This window comes from Saccostrea echinata, unplaced genomic scaffold (assembly GCF_033153115.1).
Source record: "Saccostrea echinata isolate AGI-Se365-2 ecotype Australia unplaced genomic scaffold, CSIRO_AGI_Sech_v1 ptg000022l, whole genome shotgun sequence".
NCBI classification, from domain to species: Eukaryota; Metazoa; Mollusca; class Bivalvia; order Ostreida; family Ostreidae; genus Saccostrea; species Saccostrea echinata.
Window position 1 is genome coordinate 1,615,375 of NW_026889771.1, and position 24,626 is coordinate 1,640,000.

The 24,626-nt window shown below is 34.9% G+C and overlaps 1 protein-coding gene across 1 annotated transcript in view; it reads left to right on the top strand.

Moving 5' to 3' along the window:
- Positions 1–21,585, top strand: part of LOC133190621 (uncharacterized) — a 34,909-nt gene extending 13,324 nt beyond the window's left edge. The window contains exons 13-18 of the mRNA XM_061326311.1: positions 7,543–7,621; positions 11,133–11,230; positions 14,963–15,095; positions 18,182–18,271; positions 19,244–19,307; positions 20,132–21,585. Coding sequence (XP_061182295.1) covers positions 7,543–7,621; positions 11,133–11,230; positions 14,963–15,095; positions 18,182–18,271; positions 19,244–19,307; positions 20,132–20,199 — 532 coding nt within the window. The 3' untranslated portion in view covers positions 20,200–21,585. The remainder of the gene's footprint in view (positions 1–7,542; positions 7,622–11,132; positions 11,231–14,962; positions 15,096–18,181; positions 18,272–19,243; positions 19,308–20,131) is intronic.
- The last annotated feature ends 3,041 nt before the right edge of the window (positions 21,586–24,626 follow it).

Consider the following 24,626-nt stretch of genomic DNA (forward strand, 5'->3'; position numbering starts at 1 on the left):
TTGATGAGAATTAATCAACTCTGTCAATTTTTTTAGCTCACCTGAGCTGAAGGCTCAAGTGAGCGACGTCCGTCTATCTGTCTAGCTGTCCGTCTGTTTGTAAACTTTTCACATTTTCGACTTCTTCTCAAGAACCACTGGGCCAATTTCAACCAAACTTGCCACAAAGTATCCTTGGGTGAAGGAGATTCAAATTTGTTCAAACGAAGGGCCACGTCCTCTTTCAAGGGGAGATAATTAGAAATTAGTGAAAAAATAATGGCATCATTTAAAAATCTTCTTCTCAAGAACCACTGGGCCAGGGAAGATGAAACTTATATGGAAACATCCTCAGGTAGTGTAGATTCAAGTTTCTTCAAATCATGACCCCCCCTCCCCCTGGGGTAGAGTGGGGCCACAATGGGGGATCAAAGTTTTACATGGAAGTACACAGGTAAATATCTTTAAAAATCTTCGTCTTAAGAACAGCAAAGCCATGATTGGTCATATTTATATGGAAACATCTTCAGATAGTGTAGATTCAAGTTTGCTCAAATAATGACCCCCAGGGGTAGGGTGGGGCCACAATGGGGGATCAAAGTTTTACGTAGAAGTATACAGGAAAATATCTTTAAAAATCTTCTTCTTAAGACCAGCAAAGCCATGATTGGTCATATTTATATGGAAGCATCCTCAGGTAGTGTAGATTCAAGTTTGTTCAAATCATGACCCCCGGGGGTAGGGTGGGGCCACAATGGGGGATCAAAGTTTTACATGGAAGTATACAGGAAAATATCTTTAAAAATCTTCTTCTTAAGAACAGCAAAGCCATGATTGGTCATATTTATATGGAAGCATCCTCAGGTAGTGAAGACTCAAGTTTGTTCAAATCATGACCCCCGGGGGTAGGGTGGGGCCACAATGGGGGATCAAAGTTTTACATAGGAATACATAAGAAAAATAACAATTTTCTTCTCAAGAACAGCAAAACCATGATTGGTCATATTTATATGGAAGCATCCTCAGGTAGTGTAGATTCAAGTTTGTTCAAATCATGACCCTTGGGGGTAGGGTGGACCACAATGGGGTATCAAAGTTTTACATAGAAATATATAGGAAACGAGAAACTCATTGCGAGCAATGAGAGGTCTTCCGTCCGATTCTGAAAATAAAAACGAAAATTCAAGCTGAAAAAGTGATAAAAGAAATTCAGACACTCTGGAAATTTAACCTTGGTCGTCAGCGTGAAAATCCAACGTGCTATCTCCTTTAACCGGAAGTTGACGTTTTCAAGGTTATTCCAGACATTTGCACTCTGAATTACATATTTAAAATTCATTTCAAATACTTTATCTATAAAGAATATTTATGGGAAAGTAATTAAAAATACTCAAATTATTTAGTTTTTCTCTTATAATCGGAAGTTGTCGTATTTGTGTCTGGTGGGACCAACATCTTTCAAATCTGCGAAAAAGAAGCAATAAAGTGATGCAATTTTCAATTAAAAAAAGAAAAGTTGAAATTTTTGATTTCTTTTATCACTTCCTGTGACGACTGGAAGTGACAGCTGATGCCTTGAACCAAAATGGTTTTGCCTACATCTTAAGGACTGTTGCTCATATAAGTTTGGTGTCTTAATCTCTTACCGTTTTCGAGTTCTTGCTCAGACAAATTCTCGTATAGAATTTTTCAAGAACTCTTGAGTAGTTTTAATTGTAATAAACAGGCTATATTCTGGATTGTTTAACCTACCAAGCCAACCTTCTTTTTTTTTTTTTTTTAGATTTTGTCAAATCAGTGTTTTTGCAAGTCTCAATGCATTTCCTATGTAAATGTTGATAAAAGGGACCTACATAATTTTTCACCATAATATTTCTCCAAAACTCACTTATTTCATATGGTTTTTGTTTTATATACATTATTGTATTTTCATTTCCTATGACTTCTAGATATTTTAGCTGAAAATGTAAATATAGAAACAAGACAAGGACATACCGGCACCGATCTCTATTTTTGAGTTACTTCCCTTAACAGCTATAATTACTTATTATTCATAAGGGTCAAGAGAGTCAGGCTGGTTGATTGATTCTATCATGTAACTGACTAAATTGATTGAAACATATTGTCATAAAAATATTGGCATGGATTTATTTCAATTTTTATTCGTAGTTACTAAATGCTGCTTCCTTCATACAACCTATAGCTAGAAACTGATATCAGTAGGTCTACCTTTCAGCATATGTCACATCTTTGCCTTTCCCAGCATACTGGGCATAACTATGGTAAAAGACGACCTGTTGGCTCTTTGTCTCCTGAATACAATGTACAAAGCCATTACTACTTTTCTTTCTTGCTGCATAGATGATTCTACCCATTGAAGGAGGTACACGTGCTTTTTGTTTACCTCTGTAAACATATGCTTTATTGGTTTTGATGGCTTAGAGAATTCTACATGGGAGATCACTCTCAATCACTATTTCATAAGTGAAAAAACCTATGTACCCTTTTTTTTCTCAGGAAATCTTTGACTTGCCAATGTCTGTAAAATATAACATGAGTCCTTCAAAAGTGCAAGGATTTTTAAGGATTTATTTAAAACAAATGAAAATAGCGCAAGATTCACACAGAAAAAAACATCATTTATAAACATGAAAACGTAAATTAAAGGTAAAAAATGAGAAAGAAAATTTAGACATAATCGGGATTAAACCCGAAATAATAGAACACCGTTGACATTGTAAGTTAGTGTGCGAGGTACCAGCCACCCGAGGAGCTCCGAGTGCTGACCTGCTCGTCGGAGTTTACGGAGACAGCCGCCATTTTGGACCCGCTTCAAATTTTAAAATGCGAATATCTAGAATTTGGATTTATCAATTTTTAAACAAATTATATATTAAACCTTCTTGGAAATGTCTCTTTTAACCCTACTAATATCAAAGAAAAATATTGAAAAACAGAAAAATTAGAAAATTCATTTTTTTAAATTCGCATCCAGTAACAACCGGAAGTATCTACGACGAACGAAAGGTCATGTACCGGCTAGGATTTATCACGATCTATAATCCCTGAAAGTTTCACATTGATATCTTTTACCGTTCTTGAGATTATCTGCGGACAAAATGTCTTTTTAAATTCAGAAAATGGTCTGTAACTTGGCACTGGAAGTGATTTTTCCAAAAAATCTCTCGGATAAAATAACTTCAGTTTACAACACATTGTCCCTGCAAATTTCATTAAATTCCATCCAGTAGTTTTTGAGAAATTGCGTACACAAAATTAGATGGGCGGAAAAATAATAATAATAACTAGACGAGCTTGTTGCAAAGCAACAAATAAGTCTTCTGTCTAAATTTGAAGGAGATGAGATTGAGATCGAGAGACTTCTACGGTCATATGTGCAAAAATGAGCCATTTACCATTACTCTCGGTGTGACCGGAAGTGACGTCATTTTGACGACTTTTAATGGTCTCCATAGCTGCTACTTATCATTTTGAACAACTTTGCTTCTATGAAGCTATACAAATTCTCAATACTTTCTGAGATATCAGGAAAACAGTTTTGTCCCTTCTAGCTCCCTAATTTTAGGGGCCAGCCCCTTATTGTTGATATCCTTTGAAAGATTGTAACATTCTACACAACTTTTGTTCTATATGTTTTAACAAAATATTTTCAAGTAAAGAGATATTCTCTAAAAAATGCTAAAAATTTTGATATTCTCAATATGACTATTTTCGGAGCATACCGAGCGTCAACGTGCAGCACTTCCGGGAAAAATGATCTACTTAGTACAAATCTATTAATATTGTTCTATCATCACTGAAGATATCAAGTTCCTATTACAAGTGCTTTTTTAGAAAACGAGCGGACAAAGTGAACCTCTAAAAATCACTAAATCGCAGAAATCTCCGGACCGGAAGTGACATCATCAAAATAAAAAAAATATACAGTGGCGCCATGTTTATAGCTGACACTGTGCATTAATTAAATAATAATCCTTTCAAAATCATATTGCTAACCGTATATACATCGGTAAATTCAGGAGAATTTTGGAGAGTTGTAAATGAAATGAACAATAAATAACGAGCGATTTTGTAATGCTCTTTATCATGTCGATTGCGTTAGTTTAAAATACGATGTTCCATTTCTAAAAAAACGTAAATGTAATTGAAACGCTTTTTTTCCATAAGATAGTATAGAAAGGTACATAATTGAAGAAATATCTCTATTTATTGTACTACCGTTTACAAACGTCCATTACATATAAAACTGACGTTATGTACAGAAGTTGATTACGTTTTTCAAGGTATTTTTTAATGATCGAAATTCAAACTTAGCGTCTGTAGAAAAAAATAATATTGATAATCATGAAGATGGCTTGTGTTTACGAATGTTTTTAATACTTTGTTTGAGTTAGTTTGCAGTGTTCAGTTAATTTTATAGTAACCCTGTGTAATGAATATACAGGGAATATACAGGGTTAGTTTATATTTGAACATTTTCAGTGATGATGCTGAACAGTTCTGTCATATCAAATGATCATGAGCTTCAATAATTATAATATATGGCAAAATAAAACAACAGTAGATCAAAATTTGCTCAACCCATGAAGTCACATGCCAAAGAGAAGGCGAATTAAAAAAGGAGATCTCGGCATAAAATTACCCATCCATTTTTTTATTGTGTAAATTACTTTTTTTAATATATTTTTTCATTAATCAATTACTGCTTTTAAAAAAATTAACCAAAATATAATTTAAAAGTTTTTTTTTTCTTTGCTGTCACATTTGAAACAAGAATGCGCATATTTACATGCTTGGAGAGTGCTTTTTGAGATGTGATTCAATTATCCGGACAATTCATTTATCCGGACGATTTCGTTGGGGACAGAGGCGTCTGGATAAACGAGGCACCACTGTATATCTAGATTTTTTAATTCTCTATCAGACCTGAAAGTTTCATGAAAATCGGGCGAGCCGTTTCCGAGAACTCGCGTGCACAAAATCGGTAGGAAAAAAAAACAATAATAAAAATAGTGGAAAAGAAACCTAAGAATAACAGTAAGGTCTTCCGCTGAAGACGGAAGACCTTAATAAGAAACAGTAGAATCACTATAAGGTCTTCTGTGAAAACGGAAGACCTTAAATATTTTTAGGTCACCTGAGTTTACTCAGGTGACCTATTGCTATCTGTTTTCGTCCGTCGTCGTCCGTCGTCCGTCGTGCGTTAACATTTGAACATTTTCAGCTTCTTCTCTGGAACCACTGAACCAAATTCAACCAAATTTGGCACATAGCATCTATATGTGAAGGGGAGTAAAAATTGTGAAATTCATGACCCCTACCCCCCTGGGGCCTGAGGGGTGGGGCTAAAACCATCAGAATTAATGCAATCTTTAAAAATCTTCTTCTTTACTCCTGGGCATCAAGCAGGCAAACTGTTGGCATGAATGTAATAAGCATTGAGCCCTCTACCTAAATTGTGAAATTTATGGCCCCAGGGTTAGGGGTTCTGGTGCTAGGGTGGGGCTCTGTTGAATATGTAGTGAAAAGCATTATTCTTAAAAAATCTTCTCCTCTGCTCTTGGGTATTTAGGAAACAAACAATATGCATAGTTATGATGAGGAAAGGTGTCTCTTCTAAAATTGTGAATTTCATGGCCCCTGGGTCAGGGGTTCTGGTGTTAGGGCGGGTATCTAATGATTATATAGTGAAAATGCATTAATTATTCAAAAATCTTCTCCTCTGCTCCTGGGTATTAAGCCGATGAACTAAGTACATAGTTATGATGAGAAAAAGTGCCTCTTCCAAAATTGTGAATTTCTTGGCCCAAGGGTCAGGGGTTCTGGTGTTAGGGTAGGGCTCTGTTGAATATATAGTGATAATGTATTATTTCTTTAAAAAGCTTCTTCTGTGCTCTTGGATATTATGAAAACAAAATAAATACATAGTTATGATGATGAAAGGTGCCTCTTCTAAAATTGTGAATTTCATGGCCCCAGGGTCAGGGGTTCAGGTGTTAGGGCAGCGTTCTGTTGAATATACATGTATAGTGAAAATGCATTATTTCTTTTAAAAATCTTCTCTGATCCAGGGCAAACAAACTGAAGGCATAGTTATGATGGATAAGGGTGCCTATTCCTATGTTGTGAATTTCATGGCCCCTGGTCAGGGGTTCTGTTTTAGGGCGGGGCTCTAATGATTGCATAGTAAAAATGCAATAATTCTTTGACAATCTTCTCCTTTTCTCCTGGGTAATAAGCCGATGAACTAAGAGTATAGTTATGATATGTAAGGGTGCCTGTTCCAAAATTGTGAAATTCATGGCCCCTAGGTCAGGGGTTCTGGTGTTAGGGTGGGGCTTTGTTGAATATATAGTGATAATGCATTATTTCTTTAAAAATCTTTTTCTTTGATCCTGGGTATTTAACAAACAAACTGATGCATAGTTATGATGAGTAAAGGTGCCTCTTCCAAAATTATGAATTTCATGGCCCCTGGGTCAGGGGTTCTGGTGTTAGGTTGGGGCTCTAATGATTACATAGTAAAAATGCAATAATTCTTTGAAAATCTTCTTCTTTTCTCCTGGGTATTAAGCTGATGAACTAAGAGTATTGTTATGATATGTAAGGATGCCTCTTCCAAAATTGTGAATTTTATGGCCCCTGCATCATGGTTCTGGTGTTAGGGCAGGGCTCTAATGATTACATAGTGAAAATGCATTAATTCTTTGATAATCCTCTGCTCTCTTTCTGGGTATTAAGTAAGCTTACTAAATGTAAAATTATGATGAGCAAGTGTGCCTCTTTCGAAATTGTGAATTTCATGGCCTCTGGTTTAAAACATGAATCCAATGTGGCGAAGTTGTTGCATGATACTCAGGTGACCTATAAGGCCCGTGGGCCTCTTGTTAAAAATCTTCTTCTTAAGAACAGCAAAGCCATGATTGGTCATATTTATATGGAAGCATCCTCAGATAGTGTAGATTCAAGTTTGTTCAAATCATGACCCCCGGGGATAGAATGGGGCCAGAATGGGATATCAAAGTTTAGCATAGGAATACATAGGAAATTCTTTAAAACTCTTCTTCTCAAGAACAGCAAAGTCATGATTGGTCATATTTTAATGGAAGCATCCTCAGGTAGTGTAGATTCAAGTTTGTTCAAGTCATGACCCCCGAGGGATAGCATGGGGCCACAATGGGTGATCAAAGTTTTTCATAAGAGTATATAGGAAAAAACTTTAAGAACAGCAAAGCCATTTGTTATATTGATATGAAAGCATCATCAGGTAGTTTAAAATTCAAAGTCTCACAAATTTTCATGTTACATTACTAATGAACCCTGGGTGGAGTATTCATGTCCTATGGAGTTTTAAAATTTTTCCCAATTATTTTTGCTCGCATGAAATGCAGACTGGAAGTTCACAACAAACAAGAAAGCTTTGTTGATCAAGGAATTCTATTAAGATTTTTTTTTTTGCACAATTTGCTATAGCAACATGTTTCATTTATTTCACTTTCAAATAATCCACACTCAGAATTTCACATTTATTTTCACTTGTAGATGTCCACACTGTGATTTTGCAGCATTATTGGATCCTGGGGATAAAGTATTCTCTTGCCAAAACACATCCTGTATGAAGGTATGTTACCTGTAATTAATTAACTGTTAAAAAAAAATCAATAGGATTTTATGTTTGTTGGAAAGAATATGCTGCATTTGATATTGTAGCCAATTTTTTCAAACAAACCATTGTTTAAAAAAACTACAGTGACTGTTATGAGTTTTCACAAATTCAGCAATCCACTGGTAAATTAGCCCAACAAGTTCAAGTACAGGGTTCTCATTAACGCAAGAATGCGTCCTAGATGCAGCAAAATTATTTGGGACGCAGGTTCTTAAAAACGATGCATCCGCGGACTCACGAGTGGACGCATCCTCGTCAGCGAGAAAATTCGGGTGCTTTTGAAAACCGGAGATTTTAGATGTTAGGATTTGTCAATGAAATATTTATTTGAAACCTTCCTGTAGCAATCATAAAGTTTATCCAAGAAACAACTTTTCTTGTACCTATTTCTATTTTTTTAAAAACAGGGATTGATTATAAGATATTTCATGTTTATTCATAATAGTGTCGCATGCCAGACTCCGATACCTGTAAGTTACACACTGCAGCTTATTTTTAAAAACACTTTTGAATCTTGAGCTTTATCTAGAATCCATAATTACCGCTTGTATACACAATGCGGCTTGATTATCTCGTGAATTTCACCCAGTGCAGAGGACCGACAGGACGCCTCATTGCACATGAAACCTGTGATTCTATACCAGTCTGGTCGAACCCTTAAACGGGGGTATACCCTCAAACGAGGGTTTTCTGTCCCGTCATGCAATGCACAAGAACGGTAACTCTTGCCGTATCCAATATAAACAAACTTGCCTTAATCTTCTATCTAAGGAAAAAAGATCGATAATATTGTTATTTCTGCTATGAACTTGGTAAAATGTCAACAGAAAAAAATCAACAGGTTAATTTTTCCATATTTTGAATTTATACTGTAGGAAAGAACGAAAATTTTCCGTCATTTCATGAAATATTTTAATATTTTGTGTGACGTCTCAATAACGATTTTTTTAAACCATGGAATTTAAAACACAAAGAAAAATATTCTAATGATGAGAAAAATATGAATTTAGAATCTAGATTTAAAAAAAAATAACATATAATCGTGTTTTCCCCCAAACAATCGTTGTTACTTAAAATAACATTTTATTAAATTCTTATAAGATATAAAAGACAATAAATACGATAAACTGCACTTAAATTATATTTTTTATATGTATTTTTGTTACACTTCCTGGGCATAATTATCGATAGTAAAGACCCTCGATTGCTAGTCAGAGGAAACGCGGACTGAAACTCACGGTCATAAATAAATCAATATTAACACCACATTTTCTTGCATTTTATTACAAAAATAAAAGATATAAGGTAAAATTATAAAATTCTTTTATAATTTCAATTTAATATTAGTTGCTTATGTCTGTTTATCAAATATTTTACCTTAATTACCTGGATGTCACGGAGCAAAAGATCGCCAACTTTGCCAGTGAATAAATCCCGATTTGTACAATAAAGTTGTATTTTTGTAAAATACAAACTCTTAAAACACCTTTAATCTATCATTTCCGAGTGGTTTCACATTTGCACAATGATCCGTTACTTTGCACCGGCGTTTTTTGTAAACCCATACTTTTTGCCTGAAATACGTATATTTTTAAGCATCTGCGCATGCTCGTACCCCCGTTTGGGGGTATGGTTTTCCTATTTCCGGTTACCCCCGTTTGGGGGTTCGACCAGACTGTATACAGTCAACCATAGGGTACTAATTGATTATGCAACAGTTAATTTTAGCTTTATAAACACCCAGTTTATTTTTATGGCAGTTGATTACGCGTGTATTTTAAAATATGGCTTGGATGTATTACCAGTTTACATATTTGAACGTGTAATATTGCGTAAACGAACTGTTAAAATAGTAAAGATTTTATTTTGATGTTTGGATGGAAGGATACTGCAATAATTCAGTTGGGACTCAACATATTTTTTTGGGGGGGGGGGGGGATGCATCAAATTTAGCTGATACGCAACCTTCTCAGAAATCTTGAGTCCTGGGACTCAAGTTAGCAAAATCGTAGTGAGAACCCTGCATGTACCAAGCCTACATCAGAGCTTATGTTTGTTATAGATAATTCTGTGTTCTAAAATTGGTATCAAAGTAAAGAACTAATTTTGTTAGATTATAACTTGACAAATATTTGTCTTTGAAATTGGAATCAGTTTATAGAACCAAAAACAGAAAATCACATTGCTGAATGGTGCAAAATTGAAATCTTGGGCAAAAAGATTTTACCTCTACAAAGTTTTTTAAAGAAATATGTTTGTATATAAATCTGGAAGACAGTAAAAGGATAAAAACAGAGCAGTGCTTATTGTATAGTGGGTATATATCTCATTTAGGGGTGCTTTTAAAACAATCTATCGAATAAAACATTTCTTTGAATGTGCTGATTGATCAGTGGTGTAGAATTGAAATGGTTGCATTAACAAAACAATAATGTATCTTAACCAATGAAATAAAATATCCTAGTAGTTGACCTAGAAAATGGGTAAGTTCTTAATGCCACATGTACAGTCAAACCCCATTATGTTCAAGTCGACGGGACCAAGATAAAACTTTGAAATATGAGATATCTGAGGATTCAAGATAAACAGAGTAAAAAAACATAAAGAAAAAGTAATTTGGGACTGACAACTCACTTCAATACATATCCCTACTCCCTTGTATTCAAGATAACAGTGTTTGAGATAACAAAGTTCAACTGTATTTTCCACTATTGAAGTCTGGACATACAGCAGACAAGTTGTAATATTACATTGGGCAATTAATCCTCAACCAAAAACTGAATTGCATCATGTCTCTTATGTCCAGGGCACATGTTCGGGTGTTTTGGGCTGAGTCGTTTATTGAAAATTCATGATATCTTTAAAAATCTCTTTTATAAAACAGTCAGGCAAACTTTTTGCCTGATTATGATGATCAGCTTTCTTTCGGCGGACCTTTTGAAATTTTATGACCTCTGGGTCAAGGATTTAGGCCCTAGGGTGGGTATAAGTTGGTCATATATGGAAGGTTGTTACACCTTTGAAAATCTCCTTTACTCTTGGACTTTTACCATGCTTATTGTTTACATAGGGGTGATAAGTCTCATACCAAATTTGTGAAATTCATGTCTGCTGGGTCCAGAGATTAGACCCCACAGAACTTAAGGTGATCAAGTATTAAGAATTTGCAATATTCTCAAAATATTTTCTTCTAGAAGCTCAAAGCATCTAGCAGACATGTTAATATGCATTATTATAAAAAAAGATAGTGTCATGCACCAAAGTAGTAAAAATTAACACACAATTCAACAGTGCAAATGCATGACGAAGCTTATATGTTGATAAGCATATGATACTTCGGCGACCATAGGACTATGTTATAAGCATGTCTTACTGCATCAATCAAAATGGTAAGATTTCAGTATTTTAGAATTGTATTTGATGCAAGTATCCAATCCTCTATCATGTAGAACACTTGTTTTTTCAGGAGACTTGTAGATACTGTAAAGAAGACTGGAAGGAACATTTTGGGAAGAGATGTGAGGAGATTGAAAAGAAGGATGAAGTTAGTCTACGAATTAAATTGTAAGTAGTAGGTGGGGCCCTCTCAAAAATGGAGGTGTTCTATAAAAATCACTATGTCTGTTTAGTTTACTCTAAGCACTCTTCTGTGAGATAATACTCTAAGCACTCTTCTGTGAGATAACTATTTTTAAGGCTAATGACTTCTTATAGTACTCACATTGAAAATGGTAAGAGTCAGAGCTGTCTTCAAGATCATAGCAGCTAGTTTAACCTCTAGTCAAGATATCTAAGTTTGTTGAACTCACTGTATGCTTGTCATCCCTACATGTATCTTGGGCTAGCTTAGTTCTTTGTTCAGCTTTGTAGCACTATTTAGCCACTACAAACTTGAATGAAACTCAGTTGATTTTTAGGCTACATAAACAGATATATTTCATCCAATAGACACCAAATTTTCTGCAGAGGTGGGAAATAAAAGGAGGAAAACATATGCAGGTTTCAAAGTCAATTACGGTAATGATGAGAGGTCATTGGGGTCAAAACTTTTGATTGATCATTGCACATATAACCCCCCCCCCCTCCCCAAGGTAGCAGTTTTACATTGAAATATATAATAATAATATTTTAAAATCTCCTGAAGAAGAACACTGGAGCAGAAGAAATAAAACTTCTGTCAAAGCTTCCTGAAGTGGTGCTGATTCTAAATTCTTCAAATCATAACCCCAGTGGATAGGATGGGGTCACAGTAATGGATCAAACGTATTTATTGGAATATACCAGGAAAAAAAGTTTTAAAACTTTAGTGAAAGCTTTTAGGTAGTGTAGATTCTAAATTTTTCAAATCATGGCCTCCAGGGGAAGGGTGGGGCCACACTAAGGGATCAAATTTTTACATTGAAATATTTAGGAACAAGATGTGTTTGTGAAACACTGATGCCCCCGTATGGCAGCTTATGGTGAAGCTTAAAGTTTCTCAATTGCAAGTCAAAATCCAGGCCAAAAGATAAAAAATGTTGGTACCCAAAGAAAGGTCATGTCTCAAGGAATATACCTGTGAAATTTGAAAGCCTTTGCTGCAACTGTTCAAAATTTATGGCGAAGGTTTAAGTTTAAAAGTAAGTAAAACGTCAAGGGCAAGGTCAAAGTGGTTGGTATCCAAAGGAAGGTGATGTCACAAGGATTACATATGTGAAGTATGAAAGCCCTAGCATCAACCATTTAAAAGTTATGGCCAAGGTTAAAGTTTTTCAAAAGTAGGTCCAACTCCTATGTCAAGGTCAAAGGGTTAAAGTGGTTGGTATCCAAAGGAAGGTCTTGTCACAAGGATTACATATGTGAAGTATGAAAGCCCTAGCACCAACCATTCAAAAGTTATGGCCAAGGTTAAAGTTTTTCAAAAGTAGGTTAATCTCCAAGGTCAAGGTCAAAAGGTCAAAGTTGTTGGTATCCAAAGGAAGGTGATGTCACAAGGATTACATATGTGAAGTATGAAAGCCCTAGCATTAACCATTCAAAAGTTATGGCCAAGGTTAAAGTTACATAATGAGTCAAAATCATGTGTTTCCTTTAAGATAATTGTATCATAAAACAGAAGATTTATGTGAAATATGACTAAAGCGAAGTTCTGACAACTCAACTGCACTGTAAAGCAAGAAAAGAACTGTAAATTATAAGTGCCGGAAAAACAAAGGTTGTATCTACCGCTTTGTTGTTATCATCAATGTCAACAATGTCAAGGTCGAACGACTTTTATTTTTAGCTTGAAACTTGTAAACAACATTGAATTGGAGCAAACAGAAGTGAGAAATAAGTTCTGACCATCTTTATTGAAGATTGTATCAAAATCCTCAGTCATCCAACATTTACATCTATGGAATTGACACCATGGTAAATTCTTCAACTTTTCTGCACATGCATACAATAAGGAGGAAGAAGTGAAGCAATATTTTTGTGTTGGGACAAACAAAAATTATTTTTACTTTTATTTTTCTCCAAAAAAGTAGAGTTTTTAGGTTCTGAAACCTGTAATTTTCTGAAACCTAATATCTTCAAGAATTGAATAAAATTTGCTTGTGTCATCCAATCCAAGAATTCTACTTTTGTCAGTTTTCCCCTTTTTCCATCACAGTGTCACTTTAAAGTTTTTCAAAAGTAGGTCAAACTCCTATGTCAAGGTCAAAGGGTCAAAGTGGTTGGTATCCAAAGGAAGGTGATATCACAAGGATTACATATGTGAAGTATGAAAGCCCTAGCATTAACCATTCAAAAGTTATGGCCAAGGTTAAAGTTTTTCAAAAGTAGGTCAAACTGCTAGGTCAAAGTCAAAAGGTCAAAGTGGCTGGTATCCAAAGGAAGGTCTTGTCACAAGGATAACATATGTGAAGTATGAAAGCCCAAGCTCCAACCGTTCAAAAGTTATGGCCAAGGTTGATATCCAGAGAAAGGTTTTGTCACAAGGAAATACACATGCGAAGTTTGAAACCCCAAGCACCAACTGTTCAAAAGTTATGGCCAAGGTTAAAGATTTTCAAAAGTAGGTCAAACTCCAATGTCAAGGTCAAAAGGTCAAAGTTGTTGGTATCCAAAGGAAAGCCTTGTCACAAAGAATACACATGTGAAGTTTGAAACCTCAAGCACCAACTGTTCAGAAGTTATGGCCAAGGTTAAAGTCTCATAAAATTTTGCAAAAGTGGGTCAAACTCCAAGGTCAAAAGGTCAAATATGATGGTACCCAAAGAAAGGTCTTGTCACAAGGAATACACATGTGAAATATGAAAGTCATAGGTCCAACCAATCAAAAATTATGGGCAAGGTTAAAGTTGACAACAGACAGACAGACAAACAGGACAAACAGACAGACAGGACAAAAACAATATACCCCCGGGATCTTTCGATCCGGGGGCATAAAAATCTTTAAAAATCTTCTTCTCAAGAACCACATTGGAGCAGAAAAGATGGAAGCTTCTAGACAATGTAGATTTTGAATTGTTCAAATCATTGTCCTAAGGAGCAGGGTGGAGCCATAATGGGGAATAAAAATTTACATGTAACATTGAATTATGTAGGAAAAAGTCTTTAAAAAACTTCTGAAGAACCACTGGAGCTGAAAAGATGAAACTCAGGTGAAAGGTTCTGGTAGTGTAGATTCTTAATAGTTCAAATCATGACCCCCAGGGATAGGATGGGGCCACAATCGGGGATCAAAGTAAACAGGAAAATTTTGAAGAAATCTTCTCAAGAATCACTAGACCTGCAAAGTTGAAAGATGTGTGAAAATTTCCTCATATAATGTATAATTCATTTTTCGTGGGAATATCACATTGATATTGAGGCATCCCCACATTGTATGGATTAGTTAGGTTGGGACCATAAATGAGGTCATAATTTTTCATTGAAATATAAAAATCTTAAAAAATCTAAAGGAAAACAGCAGGGGCCTCTTGTTTTTTGTTTTTTTTTCAAATCATATTCCCAGCTACAATAGAGCATCAATGTTTTATGTAGAATAAATAGGAAAAAAAATCTCTTGAACAATTTGAATTTAATTTTGATCAAGTCTTGATGCATTTGGGCAACATTTTTCGCGGGAATATATAGGGGAAAATCTTTAGAAAATCTGAAGAACAGCAAGGTGAAAATGACTCAGGTGAGTGTTGTGGCTCTTGGGCCTCTTGTATGTTAATGTGTTGGATGTGAAGATCTGATACATGAAACTCAGTGCAAATCCTAATTATAAACCATTATTTTGATTCTGTCAATTTTCAATTATATCCTAAATAACCATTTTTACAGTGAGGAGAAGATGGCCATGGCTAAAATTCGAACCTGTCACCGGTGCAAAGCAAAATTTATGAAGGAAGAGGGATGTAACAAAATGACCTGTAAATGTGGTGCTTCAATGTGTTATGTCTGTCGTAAACCAAATGTAAGTCTTTCATTTTCTTTTAATTCACCTTTGTGAGTGTGTGTGTGGGGGGGGGGGGGGTGTTCTGGTTTAAACTAAGTGAGTTTGTGGAGCAGAGTGAAAAATACCATCAGACTTGTGTGGTTAAATTTAATTTTTTTATGAAATAAAAAAACTTTGTATAACTTACAAGGAATCAATGATAAACATCAGAGTTGCTTAGCCCTATTTTCTAAGTAGCCCTAAGTGTTATATTAAATTTTTGGCTAAACAAGTCTTATGCCGTATTTACTGCATCAACCAATCCTCTAAAAATTTTTGAACATTAGTATATAATTATTATTTAATGTTAGCAAAGTTAAACTGTATTATTTAAGATAATTGAAGAAAAAACAGACAGTTTTATTAAAGATATGGAACCTGGGAATGGGAAGAGGATGTGGGAGGGGGGAGTGAAATTCTATTCCAGGGCATTGGGTATTTTGGCATTCTGCTCATTGGAAACTCAATACTGACTTTGTGCATGGAGGGGGATAATATATGCAGGGGTGATTTTGCCTCCCATAGGTGGAAAATTTTTCCAAGGGAGAAAACTGTGTGGAGGAGGATCTATGCTACAACACCTGCATAAATCTGCAAATTAAGTAGATAATACTCCCACAAAAAAAAATTATGTTTATCTTAATATCAAATATAGGTAAACTTCGTTATCTCGACATCGACGGGACCATCGGAAAATGTCGAGATATCCGAGGTGTCGAGATATCAGAATTGAGAACTGACATCCAAGATTTCACTGCATAGCAAAACAGACAAGCTTATTATATGTACATGACTTCAATATAGACTGCAGCTCAACATATTTCAGAATTCCCTCTATTTTTATTAAAAATGTAAGAAGTTAATATAAAACGTGTTCTTTATTGAAATCTTTCTAAATTCACAAAGTTACAGCATTCGCATACGTGTAACTTGCCTTTTTTTCAAAACAGGATAAGAAATGCGCTCTATAAACTTCAAATAGTATAAAGTTGACATCCGATATACGGAAAAAAAAATTAAATGAGGATTATTTTTTTCTTATTTCATTGAGGAATAATGTACATTAAAATGTACAATAAAATTCATTTTTTAAAAGAGATTTGTGTATCTAAACTAACGTAATGATGTTACAGATGCATGAATTACGGCTTATTTGGTCAATCGTGTCGTTAATTGGATTGTTTCCTGTTGAATACATTTTAACTACAAAATATCATTAAAACATCTTTTAATTCCTTAGTTTGAATTATTCAGTGTGTTTTCTATTCATTGTAATTTAGTTACCTTTTTCAAATTTAAAAGTTATGTTAGGTTTCAATATAAATAACCGTCTGTACATTTATGAAGAATCGTGTAAATTGAGCAGTGAAATTACCCAAGCTGAACATTAAGCAATTAACTTCTCAAACAAGCCAAGGGGGCTTAGGATTCACCTACAAACACAGTCTATAGAATTAATTAAGCAGCGTGCAGTCAAAACTTAGGTGTGAAAGGTGTGAAATTTTGACGATGTCGAGATACCCGGAGTTGTCTGTGCATGATGAGCGACCCTATCTGACAAACAATTAGGTTCAGTAGAGCAGAAAATTGCCGATGTCAACATATACCAGGTAAATTTTGCTCTTGGGACTGTGGATATATATGTCGAGATAACCAGGGTTGTCGACATAACCGATGTCGACATATCAGAGTTTTTGCAAATCATTTATATAGTAAATACTGCCGGGACCGCGGAAGGACGTCGACATATCCCAGGTTGTCGACATATCCATTGTCGAGATACTGAAGTTTACCTGTAGATGATGTTGTTCAATGTATATTGCAATATCTGGCCTTCCTTTGAGTGCAGAATAGTGTTCGTTATTTTGATGTGTCTAAATCAGTGTTATGGTAGCCTAGAAGTTGGGCATGCTCTTTGTGATTGCAAGGTCAAGGTTTGATTCTTGTTCCTGGTTGAAAAGTTCAACATAGGTAATGGCTGTAACATTGATACATACTGTCTGAGGTACTTTGTCACATTATGCATTGGTATGATAAAGAACCTGTGGCTGTTACATGTAACTATGCAAAGGTAAAAATTCATGGTACTTTATCTTTAGCAGGATACACTTCTATAAGTAAAAAAATTCATGAACAATGTACAATAAAACAGTGCTAAAATTCTGAAAAAATACCATCTGCCAGATGCCTCTGAGGATGCAATCTAGCTTTTATTCAGAGAATAATTCTACAGTGCATGAAAAACAAAGAATAAACAAAAAAAAAAAGATTCATTCAGTGCACAAAAAAGAGTATATTTATTATGCAATTTAACTGCAAATCTGACATTTGTATGGATCAAAAGTTATAGTTCTATCATTTAGTTGTCATTTACTTGCTTTACAAGTCTTGAAAGATAAAAATTAAGGCAGTGTTGTCTTTCTTAGATCTTGTATTTTAACTTAAAATTGACAAGAAACTCATTGAACTAGCTACGAAAATTGACATTTTTTGCCTATTTATATCCATTTATCATATGGATGATTGTGAATGGATTTCAAAGAGGAAATTCGGAATGACATTGTAAAAGTGTAGTAAATGATAAATACAAATTTACATGAAAATACAATAATTTGATATCATTCATGTAACAACTAGGGCATATTAATGAAATAATTCAATGTTATGTATTATCATGATTATAGAAAAGATTAGCATTTTTAAGATATATCTAAAATTTGATGAAATACATTAGCAATTAGGAATTTTTTTTTTTTTTTTATGATAAGTAATTTAAATATTTCACCACAATTTCTGTAGCTTTTGTCTGTGAAGCCAATCATATGCTACACTGATAAGACATAATTTGAGGCTCATTATTACAAAATCTTAAAACATTAGTTTTATTCTAAGAGGCCACATCATACTTTGTCATTCATTAAATGAAATGATTGCTGGAATAGAATGTATTTAGGCCAGTTCTATCTGAGTATCTTTATGTTATATATTTTTGTGACTGTATGTGGGTGTACGTTTTACACGGTTGGAGTGTCATTTGTTTTTTTAGTTCAAATTTTTTTGATCAGATAAGCTACAAACATTTCTGTCAACATTTGAGAGAACCAAAGAAACCATGTGACAAGTGTAATGATTGTTTCCTGTGGAGTAAAGCAGAGGTAAGTCACATGACAATCATTTAATGACAGCAAAAGTCACATGACCCTGACTAGGTAATAATATAATCAGCCACCAAAAAATTGAATTATATGACTAAGGTAGATTGATGTGAAAAAAAGTGGTAAAATGTACAGGGTGCAAAAATGTCATGTTAAAAAAATCAAGTTTTCCTAAAAATTAATAGTTAAACATATAGAAATGACAAAAGATAATCTGTGTAGAAAATATTACTATGAGGGGTGATCAAAAAGTTCGCGAACTGTTGCTATATTTACAAAACCACAATTCAGATCAAAATGAAATTTGGCACAACATGTTCTATAAATAGCAGATGTTACATGTTTGTTCCATGTTTGTGACGTCATAATGCAAAAATGACATCAATATGTAGATGACTTGTGACAAAAATGGTTGACTCGGTCATACTCAAGCAACAAACTGCTTTAAAGTTTAACGTATATCTTGGAAATTCCTTTGCAGTAGCATATAATACATGTAATTTGTACAAGGTTTATGAAGACAAAAGACTGTTATGAATTGGAAGATTGCTAAGTTACAGTAAGAAAAATAGTTGAATATCTTAACAATAATATAATTATTAAATCCATAAAATATTGGGGGGGGGGGGGGGTTTAAGACTCAAACATATCAGATTCTTGAGATATGTTAAAAAGAATGCGCCCATACTTATCCACACTGGATAAATGACTCATCTAAGGCAAAGGAGTCGGGTTGTGATCTTCACCATGCTCATTCTGGGGAAAGATATTCCTATCCTATTGTCAATATTTGGCCATTTGTGACAAATTGACTATTCTTGCTATAAAAAAATAACTTGCATGGTAAGAAATATAAGACTTGGAAAAATCTTTTAGCTTCTGTGAACAGAATGCTACAGAGCATGTCACGATTTTTAACATTGTGTGAAATGGGCTTGATTTGATGTGTATATATTTGTTGGATTTGAACAGGAGGATGATGAAAGAGCTATTGCTGAGATCAGGAAGGAGTGTGAAGTGCTCAGGATGGAAAAAGGTGAGATATTCCAACAACAAAGACAATGGGACTAGTTATATAGCAAACCTGACCCAAAGACTCTAGTACACCTTTTTTATCAATGAGTGTCTGGCATCTGTCTTTCATATGTTGTGTGTAAACTTTTTAGTTATTTAAATTCTCCAGAACAACAAGGGCCAAGTTCAATTAACCCTCTTTCAAGGGGGGATAATGCAGAAATAGTGTAAATTTAGTGTGATCCTTTAAAAATCTCAAGAAACAGTTTATGAGACCATGAACTGAAAAAAAGACTTAATTCAAAAAAATTGAAACTTCAATGAAAGCTTCATTTTGTAATTTAGATTCTAGTTTGTTCTAATCATGGCCCCTGGGGTAGGGTGGGGCCACAATAAGTGATCAAAGTTTTACATAGAAATATATTTTTTTAAAAAAATCTTTCAAAAATCTTCTCAAGAACCATTGGGTCAGAAGAGTTGAAACTTATTTGAAAGCTGAATAGGAATATAGAAAAAAAACCCTTTCAAAATCTTCTCAAGAACAGCAAAAGCATGATTAGTTATACTGATACGGAGACATCCTTGGGTAGAGTAGATTCATGTTTGTTCAAATTATGACCCTCGGGTAGGGTTGGGCCACAATATGTAATCTAAATTTTACAAAAATATGTAAGGAAAATGATCTGATGATGAAGAACAGAAGGGCCAAAGTTACTCAGGTGAGCATTATAGCCCATGAGCTCCTTGTTTAAAATCTAACATTGAAAATATGTTGAAAAAGCTGACCCTGAATATGGAAATTTTGTTATACTTTGAATCAACAAGTCTCATGCATATAATTTACAGGGTTTTCAATGGATAAAGTGATTGGAGCCCCAGATGAGCCTCCAGCCAAGAAAATGAAAGTCAAATGAGAGTCAATTAACAGAGAGATAATAGAGTCTACAATAGCAACTCGAGCTGTTGCTTTGGAACATACTCATGCAGTGTTTGGACATGTCATTGCATTAGGTAGTAGATGATGCTCAAATAAGATATATGCATTTTTATTAAAGATCTGCCCTCTGAATTCAAAGGGAAAAAAAGGTTCATCACATGTTTTTTTTTATCTCTACTGGTTTGACAAGACATTTTTTTCTACAAAAACCTGGTTCACTGAACTCCCATTGCATTCTTTGCAGTAGCCAAATCATCTTTTGAAATATGATCATGGGTGTCTTTTCAGAATTTTGATTTTCACTGTGGGGGCCAAATGGGGGCTAATTTTTTTTTTTTAAACAACAACAACCTGACTTCATGATCTCTTATATTTTTCACAGCAGTCCAGTTATATTTTGGAATAAGTCAGGGAGTGTCCTCAATATGTGCATTTAGGTTTCAGAATTTTTATTTTCACACTGGGGGTGATTGGGGGTCAAAAAGGGACTTTTATGTAATATTATTGTGGCTTCTTTCCTTGTTACCCAATACATACATTGAGAGGCAAACACCTACGTACAAGTATTACTGTCTTATGACAGCATCTAGTTTTCATTGTGTTTAAAGATGGATTTTGTTTTATTAAATGTTGAGATGAAAAACAGAAGGGCAAGGTGACTAAGGTGAGAACTGTTGCCTATGAATCCCTTGTTTTTCTTTTCTAGTCATGTTGCACTTTACCCATTCTTTGTTAACTGTGAATTGGAATTTTTTTTATATTCCCTCCCTTGTTTTGTTGACTATGTTATTCACGTTAAACTTGATCATACAAATAAAGTGCCATTCTTTTGGTGATAAAATCTAACTAGAAAACAAGATTCCTGTGATTCCCAAATCTTATTATCCAGAGAGTGATTGGATAATGAGCAAAATCAATGTTTACTTGCTCGGACTTCATTACATTTCTTGATATGTTTCTCAATTGTTGGACAAAGTACAATTTGGATTTAGGCACAGAAAATTCTGTGAGAATTTTATGATTTTTTTTTGAAGAATTTTTAGATTTTCAAAATGTTCTATGATAAGAAAAATAATTTTAATGTTCTTTAAATCTCAGTTTAAAAAAAAATAAAAGTTGATGGAAATTTTTCAGGATAAAATTTTGTTATCTGGTTATTGGGAAATTAATATAATTAAGAAAAATAACAGTATTTTTTCTAGACAACATCTGTAATAAGTGCTTTGAATAGTTATAATATGCAGTGCTAAAACTTTGCATATTTTTTAGGAATCCTCTCGCAATTATATGTTCACATATAGTGTCATTCATTTCTGTATGCTGCATTTGTTTTCATACTAAAATACACATATTTGAATCTGAATTTTTTGTTTTACTTTTTGATCATCTGGTTCATTCAGGTGACATTTTACCTTTTGCTATCCTTTTCAAATTCCTTTATACCAGTATCAATGTATCAGGAGATTTTGGAGTAATCTTCTTAAGGTTCATTGATACTCTGATAAGAGAGATAACTCTTATTTACTTAAATATCTATTATTCGTTTATAGATTTGTCAAGTTGATATGTATTTTTTGTTTAATTTTGCCCCACAAGCCTTTATATAACTATTTGTATTTTACTTATTAGATACATAGCTTTCGTAAAATCATAAAAGTTAACTCAAGGCAACATTTTATATGAGTGAGCAGAAGAGAGGGAAAATTGTGAGGTTCATGGTCCCCACTTCACAATCCAAAGGAGATGGTCTATATCTCCTCCAAATTTTACGCATGCTCTACTCCTTGACTTAAAGGTGGCAGATTGTGTGCATGATGATAATGTTCTACCAATATAAGCAGTGTACCCCTCTAAAAATATTCTGTGGGTTAAGGGTTCAGGCCCAAGACTAGAGTGAGCTTATGGTCAACAAGTGTCTTGCATGTGTTTGTATGCATGTATGAATGTACTCTGGATATCTATGTAAACTTTTAAGATTTTCGTATTCCTCAGAACCACTGGGCTAATTTTAACCAAACTTGCCACAAAAGCAATCTTGAGTGAAGCCCTATTTCAAGGCGATATAATTAAGAAATATGGAAAAGAGGGTGGGGTTATTTAAAAATCAACCAATGGGTCAGAAAAACAACTTCATGAAGGCTTCTCTCTGAAGTGTAGATTTAAGTTTCTTCAAATCATGGTTACTCAACTTTAAAGTCACAGCCATTGCAAAAAGTTTATATAATTGGTACAATTTATTTCTACAAAATTTAGGGGAGGGGGTATATTGAACAGATCTGGTGATAATGTCCAGGCCAAAAAAATCTGCGGACAAACAGATGTACATAGTGATTCACTTACTAGTAAAACCCCCCTCCCCAGCAACTTTGAGGAGTGCAACAATTATTTTAAGGGACAACCATTTGATTCTGAAGGGGATGGGGGTGGCAGATTTTGGTTCTACATACCTACCCCCACGAAATAGAGTATGAGTTTGGGAAAGATCCCCCTCTCCCTTTTGGCTTGTGAAATCTTCTCAGGCAAGAAAATAAATACATGTCTGTCGTCTTGGAAATAAATATTCTGTTCTTCGAGGGCATAGAAATAAATAATCAGACTCGACAATCGTCCCCATAGGTCATATGGACAAGGTCACTGGAATGAAAAGTACGACATTCTTAGTCTTGGGGTTAAAAATAAATGATGGAGAAACAATCTTGATATAAAAATGATAAATGCTAACAGGAAGTGTGCTGTAACTTTCACTCGGTCACATTGTAGCAAGGTCTTTGGAAAAAAAAGCCCGTTGAAATCATTTAATATGGGAAAATTACTGGATAGACAGGGATTGCAATCACAATAATTAGCACGGGTCTTACTTTAGACGACCTCATTTTCAGGCCAAAGGACTAAGGTGACATTGCTGTCATTTTTTCCCATTCGTCGATGCTCGTTGTGACAATTTTCAGTTTTATTTTATGTTGCGGGGGGGGGGGGGGGGGGGGGTTGCAGTTTGTCATACATTGGTGTATGTTTCGTTCATTACTCCTGAAATCTAAGAGGGCGGATTGCATTATTATTGTGAGTAATAATTAGCAGTCTACCAAAATATTAATTGATAGCTTTATGCCTTCTGGGTTCATGGTTTAGGCCCCGAGACAGCTATGTTGTACATGTAGCGAACAGTATATCAAGATTGAACTTGTACTGCCTCGCTAGAGAGCTAGCTTTTCTAGTGATGCGGTAGTCTCCCTCTATTTCAGGCAAATTAAGCAACGGCGAGTCTGTATAACCCTTGGATGGGTGACTGCTTCACGTTATAGTATTAAAACTTTTCTTAGGATCAACCACACAACTTTTTGCATTCTGATAATGAGCAATTTTCTGTTCGCCAAAATTGTGAATTTCATGTTATTGAGTTAATCTAAAAGTCCGGGAAACCAAGTTGGACAGACAGACGACAGAGGAAAACCATAATCTATGGTTTTCGGATAAGGCCATTTGCAAAAGCTCAACAGCGCGTTCAGAAAAATACGCCATCGCGCTAACGCACAACACGCCATCACGCTAACACAATTATACAAAACACGTCATCGCGCTTATACACAACACGCCGTCGCGCTAATGCAACTTTGCACAACATGCTGTCACACAACTCGCTAACACAACTTTGTGATAGCGCGATGGCGAGTTGTGTGTTAGCATGACGGCGTGTTTGGTGTTAGCGCGACGGCGTGTTGTACGAATTGTGTTAGCGTGACGGCGTGTTGTTCAATGATGTGTCAGCGCGATGACATGTTGTGTGTAAGCGTGATGGCGTGTTGTGTGTTAGCGCGACAGCGTGTTTTTCTGAACGCGCTGTTGAGCTTTTTCAAATGGCCCTATCCGGACACCATAATAATCCTCTCTAGTTTGACTGGTGGGGGACTAATTATGAACCTACCGTTGTTATGATGAATGAACCATTACTGCTCACAACATAGATCAAAGACATTCTGGTGAGATCAAGGCCATTGGTACGAAAAGTATGAAATTATGTCTAAGTGTAAATTAGATACATTAGAAGTTTAATAAAGACCAAAAGAAAGAAAGAAGTAAAGCAGATCAGGTTGAGGCTTTAGCATATGAAACCCTACGGCTTTCCATATGACACATGGCCGCAGCCCTTCCCCCCAATAATTTTGCCGACATTTAGAGTACTATAGAAAAAAGTAGATACTATATGCTTGTCCTCAATAAAAATGTCTGATGATCTTTCTTTTTTTTTCTTTTTTTTTTTTTTTTGCTTTTGCTTGTCAAGGAATTTTTGGTAGTTGATAGTGCCCCCTCAACTGAAAGTGTATGGCTGTCCCCCCCCCCCCCCGCCCCCTCCCCCGACTGAAATTGCTTCCTACGGGCCTGTGACACATCTTATAGATTGTTGAT